Here is a 13,172-nt window from a genome sequence, read left to right on the forward strand (position 1 = left end):
GAGCCCATACTGTCTCACCTGAAGGCCAGTTCTATGCAAGACTGCAAGTTTGTGCAGATGAATCACATTTGGTTTTTCAGTGAATAGAAGATGATGGTTGTGTAGTACCTTGAAATTATCATAGGTATTGCTTGTGGATTAGCCTTTTTTAGTGGTTCTGTTTCTGAGTTTTGTTATTTCTTTTCAGATCAAAGAGAGTGCATCACAGACCAGAGATGTCCTCAAACAGCATTTTAATGACTTAAAGGGAACCCTTGGGAAGCTCCTGGATGAGCGATTGGTGACCCTTTTGCAAGAAGTGGATACTATTGAGCAAGAGACCATTAAACCACTAGATGACTGCCAGAAGCTCATAGAGCATGGAGTTAACACTGCAGAGGACTTGGTCCAAGAAGGTGGGAGTCTCCTATTAACTGTGGCAAATTCAGATTGACAGTGCTCATTTTCCAGGATACCAGCAGGCCTATTGCCATCTGTGGGGTGCTTATGATGTTCCTACCATGGGACAGTTTATAATATGGGATGACAGATATTCAGAGAGGTATCCCAGTATAAATGCAATTAAAGTGTTACTTATAATCATTTACAAAACAAGGAGTAAATGATTTTTCTCAAATGGTTCCTTGATATCACATTCACTGTTAACAGCAATTTTAAGGTCATTTTGAGTCTTCCTATCTTTTTCAGAGTGTTTGTGGATTATAGAGTTTAATTCCCTTGTTCTTTATATATATATGTTTTTTATTGATTGTAGGAGAGAGAGGAAGGGAGAGGGTTAGAGAGATAGAAACATCCATGAGAGAGGAACATCATCTATCGGCTGCCTCCTGCACGCCCCTTACTGGGAATGGAGCCTGCAACTGAGGCATGTGCCCTGATCAGTAATCAGCCAGTGACCTCTTGGTTCCTGGGTCGACGCTCAATCGCTGAGGCACACTGGCTGGGTAATTCCATTGTTCTTTTTAATAGGTTAACAAATATGATTAGTGTTTACTCCTCAAATTGTAGTTGTTATATTTTTGTCTTTAGCCAATTATTTTGGTTGAAACATGCCCAGATCTAGCCTTGCTGCCTCCCTCCCTCCCTCCCCCCATCCCTCCCTCCCTCCCTCCCTCCCCATAAGCCTTTGTCAGGTACATTAAATTAAAATTCTGTCCTTTGGGGTTCACATGTGAGTGAGGCATATATGCTGAGTGAGACCTGAGGCCTTACGGGAGCACAGAAGGGAGATACTTAACTGGAAGAGTGTAGGATAGCTTTCTGCAGGAGGAGTTTTGCAGAGGGAGCTGACAGCCCGAGTGGAAACAGCAGTAACATCACGAGTGAAGGGAGGGGCATATCAGGGATCTTTTTGAAGTAATTTAGGCAGCAGAGTTACATAGTCAAGGTTGCATTTTTAAAAAAATGGCACAGCCTACAGTTTGGAGACTGGGTTCAAGGTTGTAAAACTAGAGGTGAAGAGACTAATTAGAAAGTTGCAGCAGTAATCCAGATAGGAAAGAATGAGGGCAGAGAAAAGAGAGGATAAGGTAGAGCTGGTTTTAAGGTTTTTCAGAGATAGAATTATTGATGATTTTACTGATCAATAAGAGTTGGTTACCGGTGATTGTCTGGATATAGGTTGGAGGAGAAAGCGAAGGATTTAGGATGACCAAAACCAGCCTGATTTTGGGTGTCAGTAAGTTGTGCTTTTTACTGACATAGGAAATGAAGGAGGCGAGTTGGGCTCTGGTGGGTACTTAGGCATTTGGTTTGGGCATGTTGACTTTGAAGTGCTTAAGATGAAAGAGGGAGTTGGGAGTGAGGCTTAGGAGAGAGATAATATCTGGAGGTGTTAATATGGCAATTAATGGCATATACATCAGATCTGAGTCAATGGGAATAAGAAATATCATCAAGAGATGGTCTACAATATGAGACGAGAAGGCAGTAGATGGTAAAACTCAAAGGGACAGCAACATTTAAATAACTCTAGGGGGAAAAAGAGGCAGGGAAGGCGGTGGAACACCATCCATTCTGCAGACTGAGTGCAGTCAGTGGCAAAGGATAAAAAGTGTGTGTGGCTCACAAGTCTGTGACTCCAACTAGAAATCAGTCCCGTTTGGTCTTACGTGGAATATGGTACTAGTGTTATCTTCACATGCTAAGTGTATTTTAGTCTTATCTTCAGTGAGAAGTGTTTATTTGCAGTTCACCATAACAGTGCCTTGGAGAAAAAAAATTTTAGCAAGACCACAGAATGTCTTTCCCTGGAGGCTGTGCATTTGGAAACAAACCCAGAAGCAGTTCATCACAGGTCAGGAGTGTACACCCATCACCCTGAGGACTGAGAGATGTTTTTAGTTTAGAAAATAAATCCTTCGAGGCACATACATGCTTGTCACAGCATCTGATGCTTCAATTTTTTTTGTACTTCAGAAATACTTTAAATTTCAACCTCTTTTCTCCTTTCCCAAGGGATAAAAACTTATGGAATTGGGAGGATTTTAAAGCAGTGTTCAGTGTGTCTCTCTTTTCCTTTTGGTGAAGGAAACTTGAGTCATTCCAAGGTGCATTCAGATGGAAAAGAATTCTGGTGGGGCTATGGAAGGACATAGAAGTGGTTGTGTTTTTACTGCCTTTATGTAACATTTTCTTTTTATTCTGTTGAGTAATTTCTAATCTAATAGATGATAATCTTTTAGGAAAACATTATGATTTGTGTTTTTTTTAATCTTCACTGTTGAGAGTATTACACATGTTCCTCCTCCCCCTCATTTGGTTTTATAAGATCCCGTGTGCCTACTCCTTCTGGCTCCTATTGGTGTTGATAAAAGTTTCTGAAGGAGAGATGGAAAAGCTCCCTGGGTCTTCTGCTTTGCATAAAGTTGATTGACAACCAGATTTCTTTCTATAGAACAGAACAGACATTTCTGGCAGGATGTTGCCATTGTGGACCCCTTTTCCTCTTTTTTTAAAAAATATATTTTATTGATTTTTTACAGAGAGGAAGGGAGAGGGAGAGAGAGTTAGAAACATCGATGAGAGAGAAACATCGATCAGCTGCCTTCTGCACACCCCCAACTGGGGATGTGCCCACAACCAAGGCACATGCCCTTGACTGGAATCGAACCTGGGGACCCTTGAGTCCGCAGGCAGATGCTCTATCCACTGAGCCAAACCTGTTAGGGCCCCTTTTCCTCTTGAGATTAATCTTAATGTCACTTCTAAAATAGTGTCTGTTTTTACTTTTTGGGAATTAAAAAAAAGCTACTTTAAATTTTATTTTTCAGTTAGAGTTTACATTCAATATTATTTTGTATTAGTTTCAGGTATACAGCATAGTGGTTAGATAATCATATATACTTTACAAAGTATTCTGCCCCCCATATTTCCAGTACCCACCTAGCACGATATAGGTATTACAATATTATTGACTATACTAGAGGCCCAGTGCACAAAATTCGTGCATGGGTAGGGTCCCTAGCAGCTGCTGGCTGCCGGCTGGGGCCTCCCTTCGTTCCACACCGCCCCCTGGTGGTCAGCGCATGTCATACCGAGTGATCAAACTCCCGGTTGAACTCCTGGTCTCCCGGTCAAACTCCCAAGGGGACACTTTGCATATTAGGCTTTTATATCCCCATGACTATTTTGTAACTACCAACCTGTACTTCTTTTTTAAATTTAAATTTAATTTTTATTAAATTTATTGGGGTGATATTGGTTAACATCATCATATAGGTTTCAAGTGTTGGTTTCTGTGTTAGAAGATCTGTATATTGCACCATGTGCCTACCATCCAAACAACCCATACTTCTTAATTCCTTCACCTCTTTTGGGAATTTTTTTAAAATAGATTTTTATTGAGTGCAGAGAGGAAGGGAGAAGGAGAGAGATAGAAACATCAATGATGAGAGAGGATCATTGATTGGCTGCCTCCTCCATGCCCCACACTGCAACCTGGATTGAGCCCGCAACCTGGATTGAGTCTGCAACCCGGGCATGTGCCCTGACCGGGAACCGAAACATGACCTCCTGGTTTATAGGCCGATGCTCAACCACTGAGCCATCCCAGGCCTCTTTTGGAAATTTGATTGTGGCATCACTTAAGAATTGTTTGCAAGAAAACCAGAGACCTACCTGGATATGGGTTGTGTTGATTACTTTAGAATGTAACTATTTTTCACTGTACTAGATCTCTTATTTCTGATTCTAGGAGAAATTGCCATTCTTGGTGGTGTAGGAGAACAGAATGAAAAACTGTGGAGCTTTACCAAAAAGGCCTCCCACATTCAGTTGGACAGGTAAGAGTTAATGCCTTTGGGGCTTACTTTTAAGCATCTAAACCAGCCGTGGGCAAACTACCGCCTGCGGGCCGGATCCGGCCCACGGAGCCGAAAGAGCAGAGCGTTCTCTTGCTCTCCCCTCCGCTCCTTTACTTTGAATTTATATTAGTTCATACAAACACTCCATCCATGCTTTTGTTCCGGCCCTCCGGTCCAGTTTAAGAACCCATTGTGGCCCTCGAGTCAAAAAGTTTGCCCACCCCTGATCTAAACCAAGCATGTCAAACTCAAAGGCTAACATGGGCCAAATAAACAAGGTTTAAGTTTATGTGGGCCGCAAAAAACCAAAAGCTTCAATTTTCATAGAAACCTACTAACCACCCAGTAGGTTTATTTCAATAGAGACATGCTGAATACAAAGGGCTGAAATAAATGAGTAATTGTTAACATAAAATAACAGAACACTTTAATAAAAATTAATCTTTTTTCTTGAACATTAACTTACCAGACACTGAATAACTGCACAAATTAATAAGTGTAATGCAAATAAACCTATTTTTCTACTTCTCCGAAAGTGAAATATTTCCTGTTGCACACACCAAACAAGTCAGTCCAAGACTAATGACGTGGCTATCGGCTGCTAAAATATTCGCTGCTAGTATTAGTGGAGAGAAATGGTGCACCTGCACGTAAGGCGCGTGAGGGAAATGAATGCAACACGATTATAGTAATCAGTCATTAGCGAATGTTGTAGTTCGTTATTAATAATTATGTATAACAGGATATTGTAAAAATTAAGTTACGAATTTTTTATTAAAACGTTTCTTACATACCGTTATATTGGCGAGGCCGCATATATATGTGGCCTGTGGGCCGTGGGTTTGACATGCTTGATATAAACTATCTGCCTTTTTATTCATCCCCTGTTAAAGATTCTGATTAAGGGAGAAAGAGAATATATTTTTCAAGGTTTCACTGCTCATTACCAGTATTACTAATATAAAATAGTTGTGATTGCAATTTTTGGTATCGTATCATTACAGATTTTCTTCGATTCTTTTTTTTTAAATTAAATTTATTGGAGTGACATTGGTCAACATGAACATACAGGTTTCAGGTGTGGGTTTCTATGTTGCAAGATCTGTATATTGTACCATGTACTCACCACCCAAAGTAAAATCTTCTCCTGTCAACATATATTAGGATCCTCTTCTCCTCCTACTCACTTCCCAGATTTTTTCAATTCTAATGTGTAATAGAATTGTTAAATTTTTAATGATTTGAACAGAACATTGAAACTGGGTCATCTCTCAATAAAACAGATCTTTTGGTATAAACTTGACAACTTTGATTCTACCAACTTTTTTATCTTCTTACTTATACTTATTTGGGAATAGAATCTTTATGTAATGTCTTGCAAAGCCCCCACTGCCATGAGCATTATTTACCGGGAGCTTCTGCATCCTTATAGTATGTGACTGATCTAAAATATTCCTTGTTGCCGAAACTGGTTTGGCTCAGTGGATAGAGCGTCGGCCTGCGGACTGAAAGGTCCCGGGTTCGATTCCGGTCAAGGGCATGTGTGCAGGCACATCCCCAGTAGGAGGTGTGCAAGAGGCAGCTGATCGATGTTCCTCTCTCATCGATGTTTCTGACTATCTATCCTTCTTCCTTCCTCTCTGTAAAAAATCAATAAAATATATTTAAAAAATAATAATAAAAAAAATAAAATATTCCTTGTTGTTGTTTTTTTGAATCCTCACCCAAGGATATGTTTATTGATTTTAGTGAGAGGGAGAGAGAGAGATAAACTAGTGAGAGAGAAACATCGATCAGTTGCCTCCGGGGATTGAACCCAAAACCTGGCTATGTGCCCTAACTGGGAATTGGACCTGCCACCTTTTGATGTACTGGACAATGACAATGCTCCAACCAACTGAGCCACACCAGCCAGGGCTGTATTATTATTTTTTTTTAATAAGAGAAAGTTTAGCCCTGACCGGTTTGGCTCAGTGGATAGAGTGTTGGCCTGTGGACTCAGGGTCCCAGGTTCGATTCCAGTCAAGGGCATGTACCTTGGTTGTGGGCACATCCCCAGTGGGGGGTGTGCTGGAGACAGCTGATCGATGTTTCTCTTTCATCAATGTTTCTGACTCTCTCCCTCTCCCTTCCTCTCTGTAAAACCATCAATAAAATATATTTTAAAAAAAATAAGAGAAAGTTTATTTAGAAAGTCACAGAGGTAGAAGTGAACTATAGAATCAATGGGCTTAGGAAACAAGTTACAGAGGCAAAAGAAGGGCCTTTGGAGCTTAGGAGAGAGACAAGGAAAAGATGCCTGGGGGAAGGGAGTGGGGAAGGTGTGTTGTGCTCCAGAGTGGGAGCCAACCCTTGGAATTTTTTTTTTTGGCGGGGAGGGGGGGCGGTAGGAGGCAGGGGAGGGTGTTAATTCTCTTCCAAGGAATTTTTTCCATTAATTTTAGAGAGTGGAAAGGAGGGAAGGAGTGCTGGGGAGAGAGAGAGAGAGAGAAACATCAATGTGAGAGAGACACATTGATTAGTTGCCTCCTGCACATGCTCCAACCGGGCTGGGGATCGAACCTGCAACCCAAGTACATGCCCTTGACTGGGAATCAAACCCAAGACTCTGTGGTGCTCTGGCCAACGCTCTAACCATTTAGCAACACCGGCCAGGGCCGCTCCTTGTATTTTTTTTTTTAAAATATATTTTATTGATATTTCACAGAGAGGAAGGGAGAGGGATAGAGAGCTAGAAACATCGATGAGAGAGAAACATCGATCAGCTGCCTCCTGCACACCTTCTACTGGGGATGTGCCTGCAACCAAGGTACATGCCCTTGACCGGAATCGAACCCGGGACCTTTCAGTCCTCAGGCCGACGCTCTATCCACTGAGCCAAACCGGTTTCGGCCGCTCCTTGTATTTTTAACTCTTAGTTAAAAGCCTCATAAACACATGAGCTTTGTTTCCTCAGCTTACCAGAAGTGCCTTTACTGGTTGATGTGCCTTGTTTATCTGCTCAGTTGGATGACTCAATTCTTAACATAGTGAAAGACCACATTTTTAAGCATGGAACTGTAGCATCTCGCCCACCAGTACAGATAGAAGAACTAATAGAGAAACCTGGAGGCATCATTGTGCGATGGTGTAAGGTAAGTAATTCAGAATTACGGAAGTGGCTTCAATATTATGGGTTTGAGATTTGGGGGCCTTGAATTTTTTTTTCTTAAATATGTTTTTTTTTAAATATATTTTATTGATTTTTTTACAGAGAGGAAGGGAGAGTAATAGAGAGTTAGAAACATCAATGAGAGAGAAACATTGATCAGCTGCCTCCTGCACATCCCCTATTGGGGATATGCCCGCAACCAAGGTATATGCCCTTGACCAGAATCGAACCTAGGACTCCTGAGTCCGCAGGCCGACGCTCTATCCACTGAGCCAAACCAGTTAGGGCTCTTAAATACGTTTTTATTGATTTCAGAGAGTAAGGGTGAAGAAGAAAGGGATAGAAACATCAATGATGAGAGAGAATCATTGATTGGCTGCCTCGCGTACACCTCCCACTAGGAATCAAGCCCTATACCCAGGCATGTGCCCTTGACCAGAAATCGAACCGTGACTTCTTGGTTCATGGGTCAATGCTCACCACTGAGCCACACAGACTGGGAAAATTACTTTTTAAATTAACTACCTTTGAATATTTTCTTCTCTTCATAAACAAAAATACAATTAAAGTCACAGGGATCTTGAACTGAGGTAGCTCTTCCAGTTTGAGATAAATAGTTTTGAAGGTACTTTTTAAAATCCCTGAATCACTACATTTGTTTTTCAGTTGTAACTCTTATTGAGTTGAGGATTGCTCCCATTTCTGTTTATTAGGAAAGTCAAATGATGGTAGTGAATATTGGGTCACTGATAGCTTTCTGGTCAACACTCAACTAATATCTCTGAAATAAAATGTCTAAAGAATGATTTCTTCACACTCTCAGCATTGCTGAGATTTTGAGTGTTAAATTGGTTATATAGATGAGCTACCATGTTTTATTTTATTAATCCTCACTCGAGGATATTTTCCATTGATTTTTAGAGAGTGGAAGGAAAGGGGAGAGACACAGAGAGAAACATCGATGTGAGGGAGACACATCAATTGGTCACCTCCCACACGAGCCTTAACCAGGGCCGGGGATCGAGCCCACAACCAGGGCATGTGACTGGGAATGGAACTGTGACCTCCTGGTTCATAGGTCGATGCTCAACCACTGAGCCATGCTGGCTGGGCTAGTTGTGGGATTCTTATCCTTGAATTTTTAATGTTTTATCTTTGGCATTATTGTGTAGAAATCATGCCATTTTTTCATATCAGATTGGGAGGTCTAAAACACATGGTTCAATAAAGAAAAGAAGGGACTCAATGATGGAATATTTTCTATGACCTTCCTGAGAAGAGCCTATATTGAGTATATTCAGCACATGGGCTTGTATGCTTGGCCCAAAATGCCGCATTCAAAGTTCTTTTTATTTTTTTATTTTTATTGATTTCAGAGAGGAAGGGAGAGGGGGAGAGAGAGAGAAACATCAGTGATGAAAGAATCATTGATCAGCTGCCTCCTGCACACCCCCTATTGGGGATTGAGCCCGCAACCCGGGCATGGGCCCTTGACCAGAATTGAACCTGGGACCCTTCAGCCCACAGGCCGACGCTCTATCCACTGAACTAAACTGGCGAGGGCCGCATTCAAAGTTCTTAACCAGTATGCCAAGAGAAATTATTCTCTGATTTTGACCTAACACAAAGTCTTTCTTCTTAGGTGGATGATGACTTTACAGCCCAAGATTACAGACTCCAGTTCCGTAAATGTACTTCAAATCATTTTGAGGATGTATATGTAGGCTCTGAAACTGAATTCATAGTATTACACATAGACCCCAATGTTGATTATCAGTTCCGAGTCTGCGCCCGAGGAGATGGCCGACAGGAGTGGAGTCCTTGGAGCGTCCCCCAGATAGGTCATTCCACATTGGTGCCGCATGGTATGCCTTTGCCTTCTCACTCCTGAGCTTAACTGTGTGTAGGAACACTTGTTTTCTGTGCTCAAGGTCGCATGCTGACCACCCTTGTTTCTAAGGCTAACCTTTGGATTGATGAGAACAACACAGGAAGTGTCTTTTACTTCCTGCTCAAATTACTTCCTGTGACTTTTACAAAGAATTCAACAGTTGTTATCTCCAGAGTCTAAAATAGTGCCACCCAGGATTGGTAGCATTCCCTAAAACCACAGATTTTAAATATTGCATCAGGAAAATGCAGGGTTTTTTGGTGGTTTTTTTAAAAATATATTTTTATTGATTTCAGAGAGGACGGGAGCGGGGGAAAGAGAGATAGAAACATCATTGATGAGAGAAAATCCTTGATCAGCTGCCTCCTGCATGCCCCCTACTGGAGATCGAGCCCACAACCCAGGCATGTGCCCTTGACAAGAATCGAACCCAGGACCTTTTAGTCTGTAGGCCAATGCTCTATCTACTGCGCCAAACTGGCTAGGGCATGGAAACGGCAGTGTTTGATCCAAACCTTCAGTGTACATCTGAGTAGAGGCTTTTTCTCAAAAGCTGTATGGTTGATGTTGATCTCTTCTACACTGAGTGGTCAGATTATTATGATCTCTGAACGCATAATCATCTGGCCACTCAGTGTATATCCTATATAATAAAAGGCTAATATGCAAATTGTCCCCTCGACCAGGAGTTCGACCAGCAGGCAGGCCAGCCAACTGCCCATGTCCCCTCCCCCTGGCCAGGCTGGCTGGACCCCACCCATACATGAATTCATGCACCGGGCCTCTAATACACACACACACACACACACACACACACACACTGAGTGGCCAGATTATTATGCATTCATAGATTATAATAATCTGGCCACTCAGTGTATATTACTAGTTTAACAGATTCCGACTCATTTGTTAAGTAGTTCTTAATCAGGTTGGAGTAAGCTCAAATGTGATTTTATCAGATAGGCGGTAACACTTTTATCTTCCATGCCAGAATTGTTTAAGCATAGACTAAAAGTGTTTTTATAGTTTGTAGGATTAACCATAATACCCTGTCATGGAAGAATCTTTTATTAAATTTGCTCATGACCTCTAAGAGTAGTCTCTTCTACTTCCAAGTCTTTTTTAATGTGTCTGTACTGAAGCTAGTTCTGAAAAGATCCTAATAGTTTTCAATGTCTTTGCTTTTTAAAAAGAATGGACAGCTGGCTTTGAGGGGTACAGTCTGAGCAGTCGAAGAAATATAGCACTCCGGAATGACTCAGAATCCTCAGGTGTTCTCTACTCCAGCGCTCCAACCTATTTCTGTGGGCAGACATTAACATTCAGGCAAGTAGATATTATAATATCTGTCTGTTGTGGCTTAGGCAGGATAATGAAGTATACAGAACATATATAAGCTTCAGATCAAAATTGTTCTGAGGTTATCCCATCATTTATAGGCAGTGGTACTTTGAGGAGATTTCTTTATTTCTCTTTGTTTCAGTTTTCTCATGTATTCATAGTGTTATTATGAAGATTAACTGAACATAAAATGCACTGGTTATGTTTGATACATAGTATATACATATTATGTTTAGGTCTCTTTTCTTCTTGGTAAATAGAGGTAAGAAGAATACCACTCAAAAGTCAACCTTAAAAAATTTAGAGGCACAGAATTTTCTTTTTGTAGTTTTGAATCAATCAGATCAGGTCTCTATGTGAGACAACCTATGAGTGTAAACATACTATATACATAATTCTCTGAAAAAAACAAACACACTGAAAACAAGTCTCTGCTACTACCAATTAATTTTCTATTTCTTTATCTATTTCTTCCTGTATTAGAAAATTTTTCTTTTTTGTGTTTTTATGTTATCTGAGATGTACTCTCTATGGTCATATTTCTAAGTAGCTCTTCCTAGAAACCAAAGCTCAGTTTTGATTTAAAAACGTAAAGCTTGCCTGATGTTCACCATACTCACAGAGTAGCAAACTCTCTTCTAAGTTTGTTTTTTTATTAATAAATCTTTATTGTTCAGATTATTACAGGTGTTCCTTTTTTTTTTTTATCCCCCATAGCTCCCCTCCACCTGATTCCCCACCCCACCCCATGCCCTTACTCCCCGTCACTGTCTTCATCCATAGGTGTAAGATTTTTGTCCAATCTCTTCCCGCACCCCTAACATCCCCTTCCCCCTGAAAATTGTCAGTCCACTCCTTTTCTATGCCCCTGATTCTATTATATTCACCAGATTATTCTGTTCCTCAGGTTTTTAATTCACTTGATTTTTAGGTTCACTTGTTGATAGATATGTATTTGTTGTTCATAATTTTTATCTTTACTTTTTTCTTATTCCTCTTCTTTAAGAATACCTTTCAGCATTTCATATAATACAGGTTTGGTGGTGATGAACTCCTTTAGCTTTTTCTTATCTGTGAAGCTCTTTATCTGCTCTTCAATTCTGAATGATAGCTTTGCTGGGTAGAGTAATCTTGGTTGTAGGTTCTTGCTATTCATCACTTTGAATATTTCTTGCCACTCCCTTCTGGCCTGCATAGTTTCTGCCGAGAAATCAGCTGACAGTTGTATGGGTGCTCCCTTGTAGGTAACTAACCGTTTTTCTCTTGCTGCTTTCAAGATTCTCTCTTTGTCTTTTGCCCTTGGCATTTTAATTATGATGTGTCTTGGTGTGGTCCTCTTTGGATTCCTCTTGTATGGGGTTCTGTGCGCTTCCTGAACTTGTAAGTCTATTTCTTTCACCAGGTAGGGAAAGTTTTCTGTCATTATTTCTTCTAATAGGTTTTCAATACTTTACTCTCTTTCTTCTTCTGGCACCCCAAAAATTCGGATGTTGGTATGCTTAAAGTTGTCCCAAAGCTCCTTACGCTATCTTCATATTTTTGGATTCTTTTTTCTTTTTGTTTTTCTGGTTGGGTGTTTTTTGTTTCCTCATATTTCAGATCTTTGGTTTGATTCTTGGGGTATGTAGATCTGCAGTTGAGTTTCTGTATATTCTTTATTTTAGACAGTGTATGCTTAATTTCTGACTGGTCCTTTTCCATTTTTTTGGCATTCTCATTAAGATCCTTAAAGGTCTCACTAAGTTCCTCAGAGGTTTTTAGAAGCTTCTTGAGTAACCTTATAAATGTGGTTCTGAACTCTATGTCGTCCAGTAGTTTGCTTTCCTCCATTTCTTTCATTCGTGACATGTTTCTTTGTCTCCGCATTTTGGCTGCTTCCCTGTGTTGATGAAGTGGCTTTGTGTGGTAGGTGACCTATAGGGGCCAGTAGCTCAGCCTCCCCAATCACCTGAGGTGGACGCTCTTGGTACACCTCTTTGTGGGCTGAGTGCAAAGTCTTGGTGTAGTTAAGCCTTGATTGCTGTTGGTACACTGGGAGGAATTGACCTCCAGGCCAATTGGCTGTGAGGACCCACTGTGTCTATAATGGAAGAACTGCTGTGCTGGAGACACGCTTATGGTGCAGGACTTGTTTCAGTGGGGCTTTGGTGCTCACTGAGTCTGCCTCTTGAATGTGTCACGGATGTGAGGAGTTGAAATCTGCTGTCTCACACTGACCACTAGGTACACTGGCTTCTGGATCTCCAATGGGGTGCAGGTCAGCTACTGTCTGAGGCCACCCAGCAGGAGCTATAGTGAGAACTACAGTTTTCTCCTCTTTGCTTGGGGTTTGGAGGTTTTGGAGCTGTCTGACCCGGGCTGCAAGTTTGCTCTGTTAAGCTGCGATAGGGCAGGCCATTCATATGCTAAAGCTGCTGCTTGGAGCTTGGGTGGGTTTGTAGGTTGTGCAGGGCGGGGTTTCAGGGCATCACTAGGCTAGGGCGTG

General features: G+C 41.2%; 1 protein-coding gene across 1 annotated transcript in view; it reads left to right on the plus strand.

Annotated features, from left to right (window-relative positions):
- CRLF3 (cytokine receptor like factor 3) overlaps window positions 1-13,172 on the plus strand; it is a 49,334-nt gene that overhangs the window by 17,550 nt on the left and 18,612 nt on the right. The window contains exons 2-6 of the mRNA XM_080678690.1: window positions 188-395; window positions 4,196-4,283; window positions 7,261-7,438; window positions 9,098-9,320; window positions 10,540-10,672. Of these exons, the coding sequence (XP_080534816.1) occupies window positions 188-395; window positions 4,196-4,283; window positions 7,261-7,438; window positions 9,098-9,320; window positions 10,540-10,672 (830 nt within the window). The remainder of the gene's footprint in view (window positions 1-187; window positions 396-4,195; window positions 4,284-7,260; window positions 7,439-9,097; window positions 9,321-10,539; window positions 10,673-13,172) is intronic.

The sequence above is a fragment of the Plecotus auritus genome (assembly GCF_963455305.1).
Source record: "Plecotus auritus genome assembly, chromosome: 7".
In the NCBI taxonomy this organism is placed as follows: Eukaryota; Metazoa; Chordata; class Mammalia; order Chiroptera; family Vespertilionidae; genus Plecotus; species Plecotus auritus.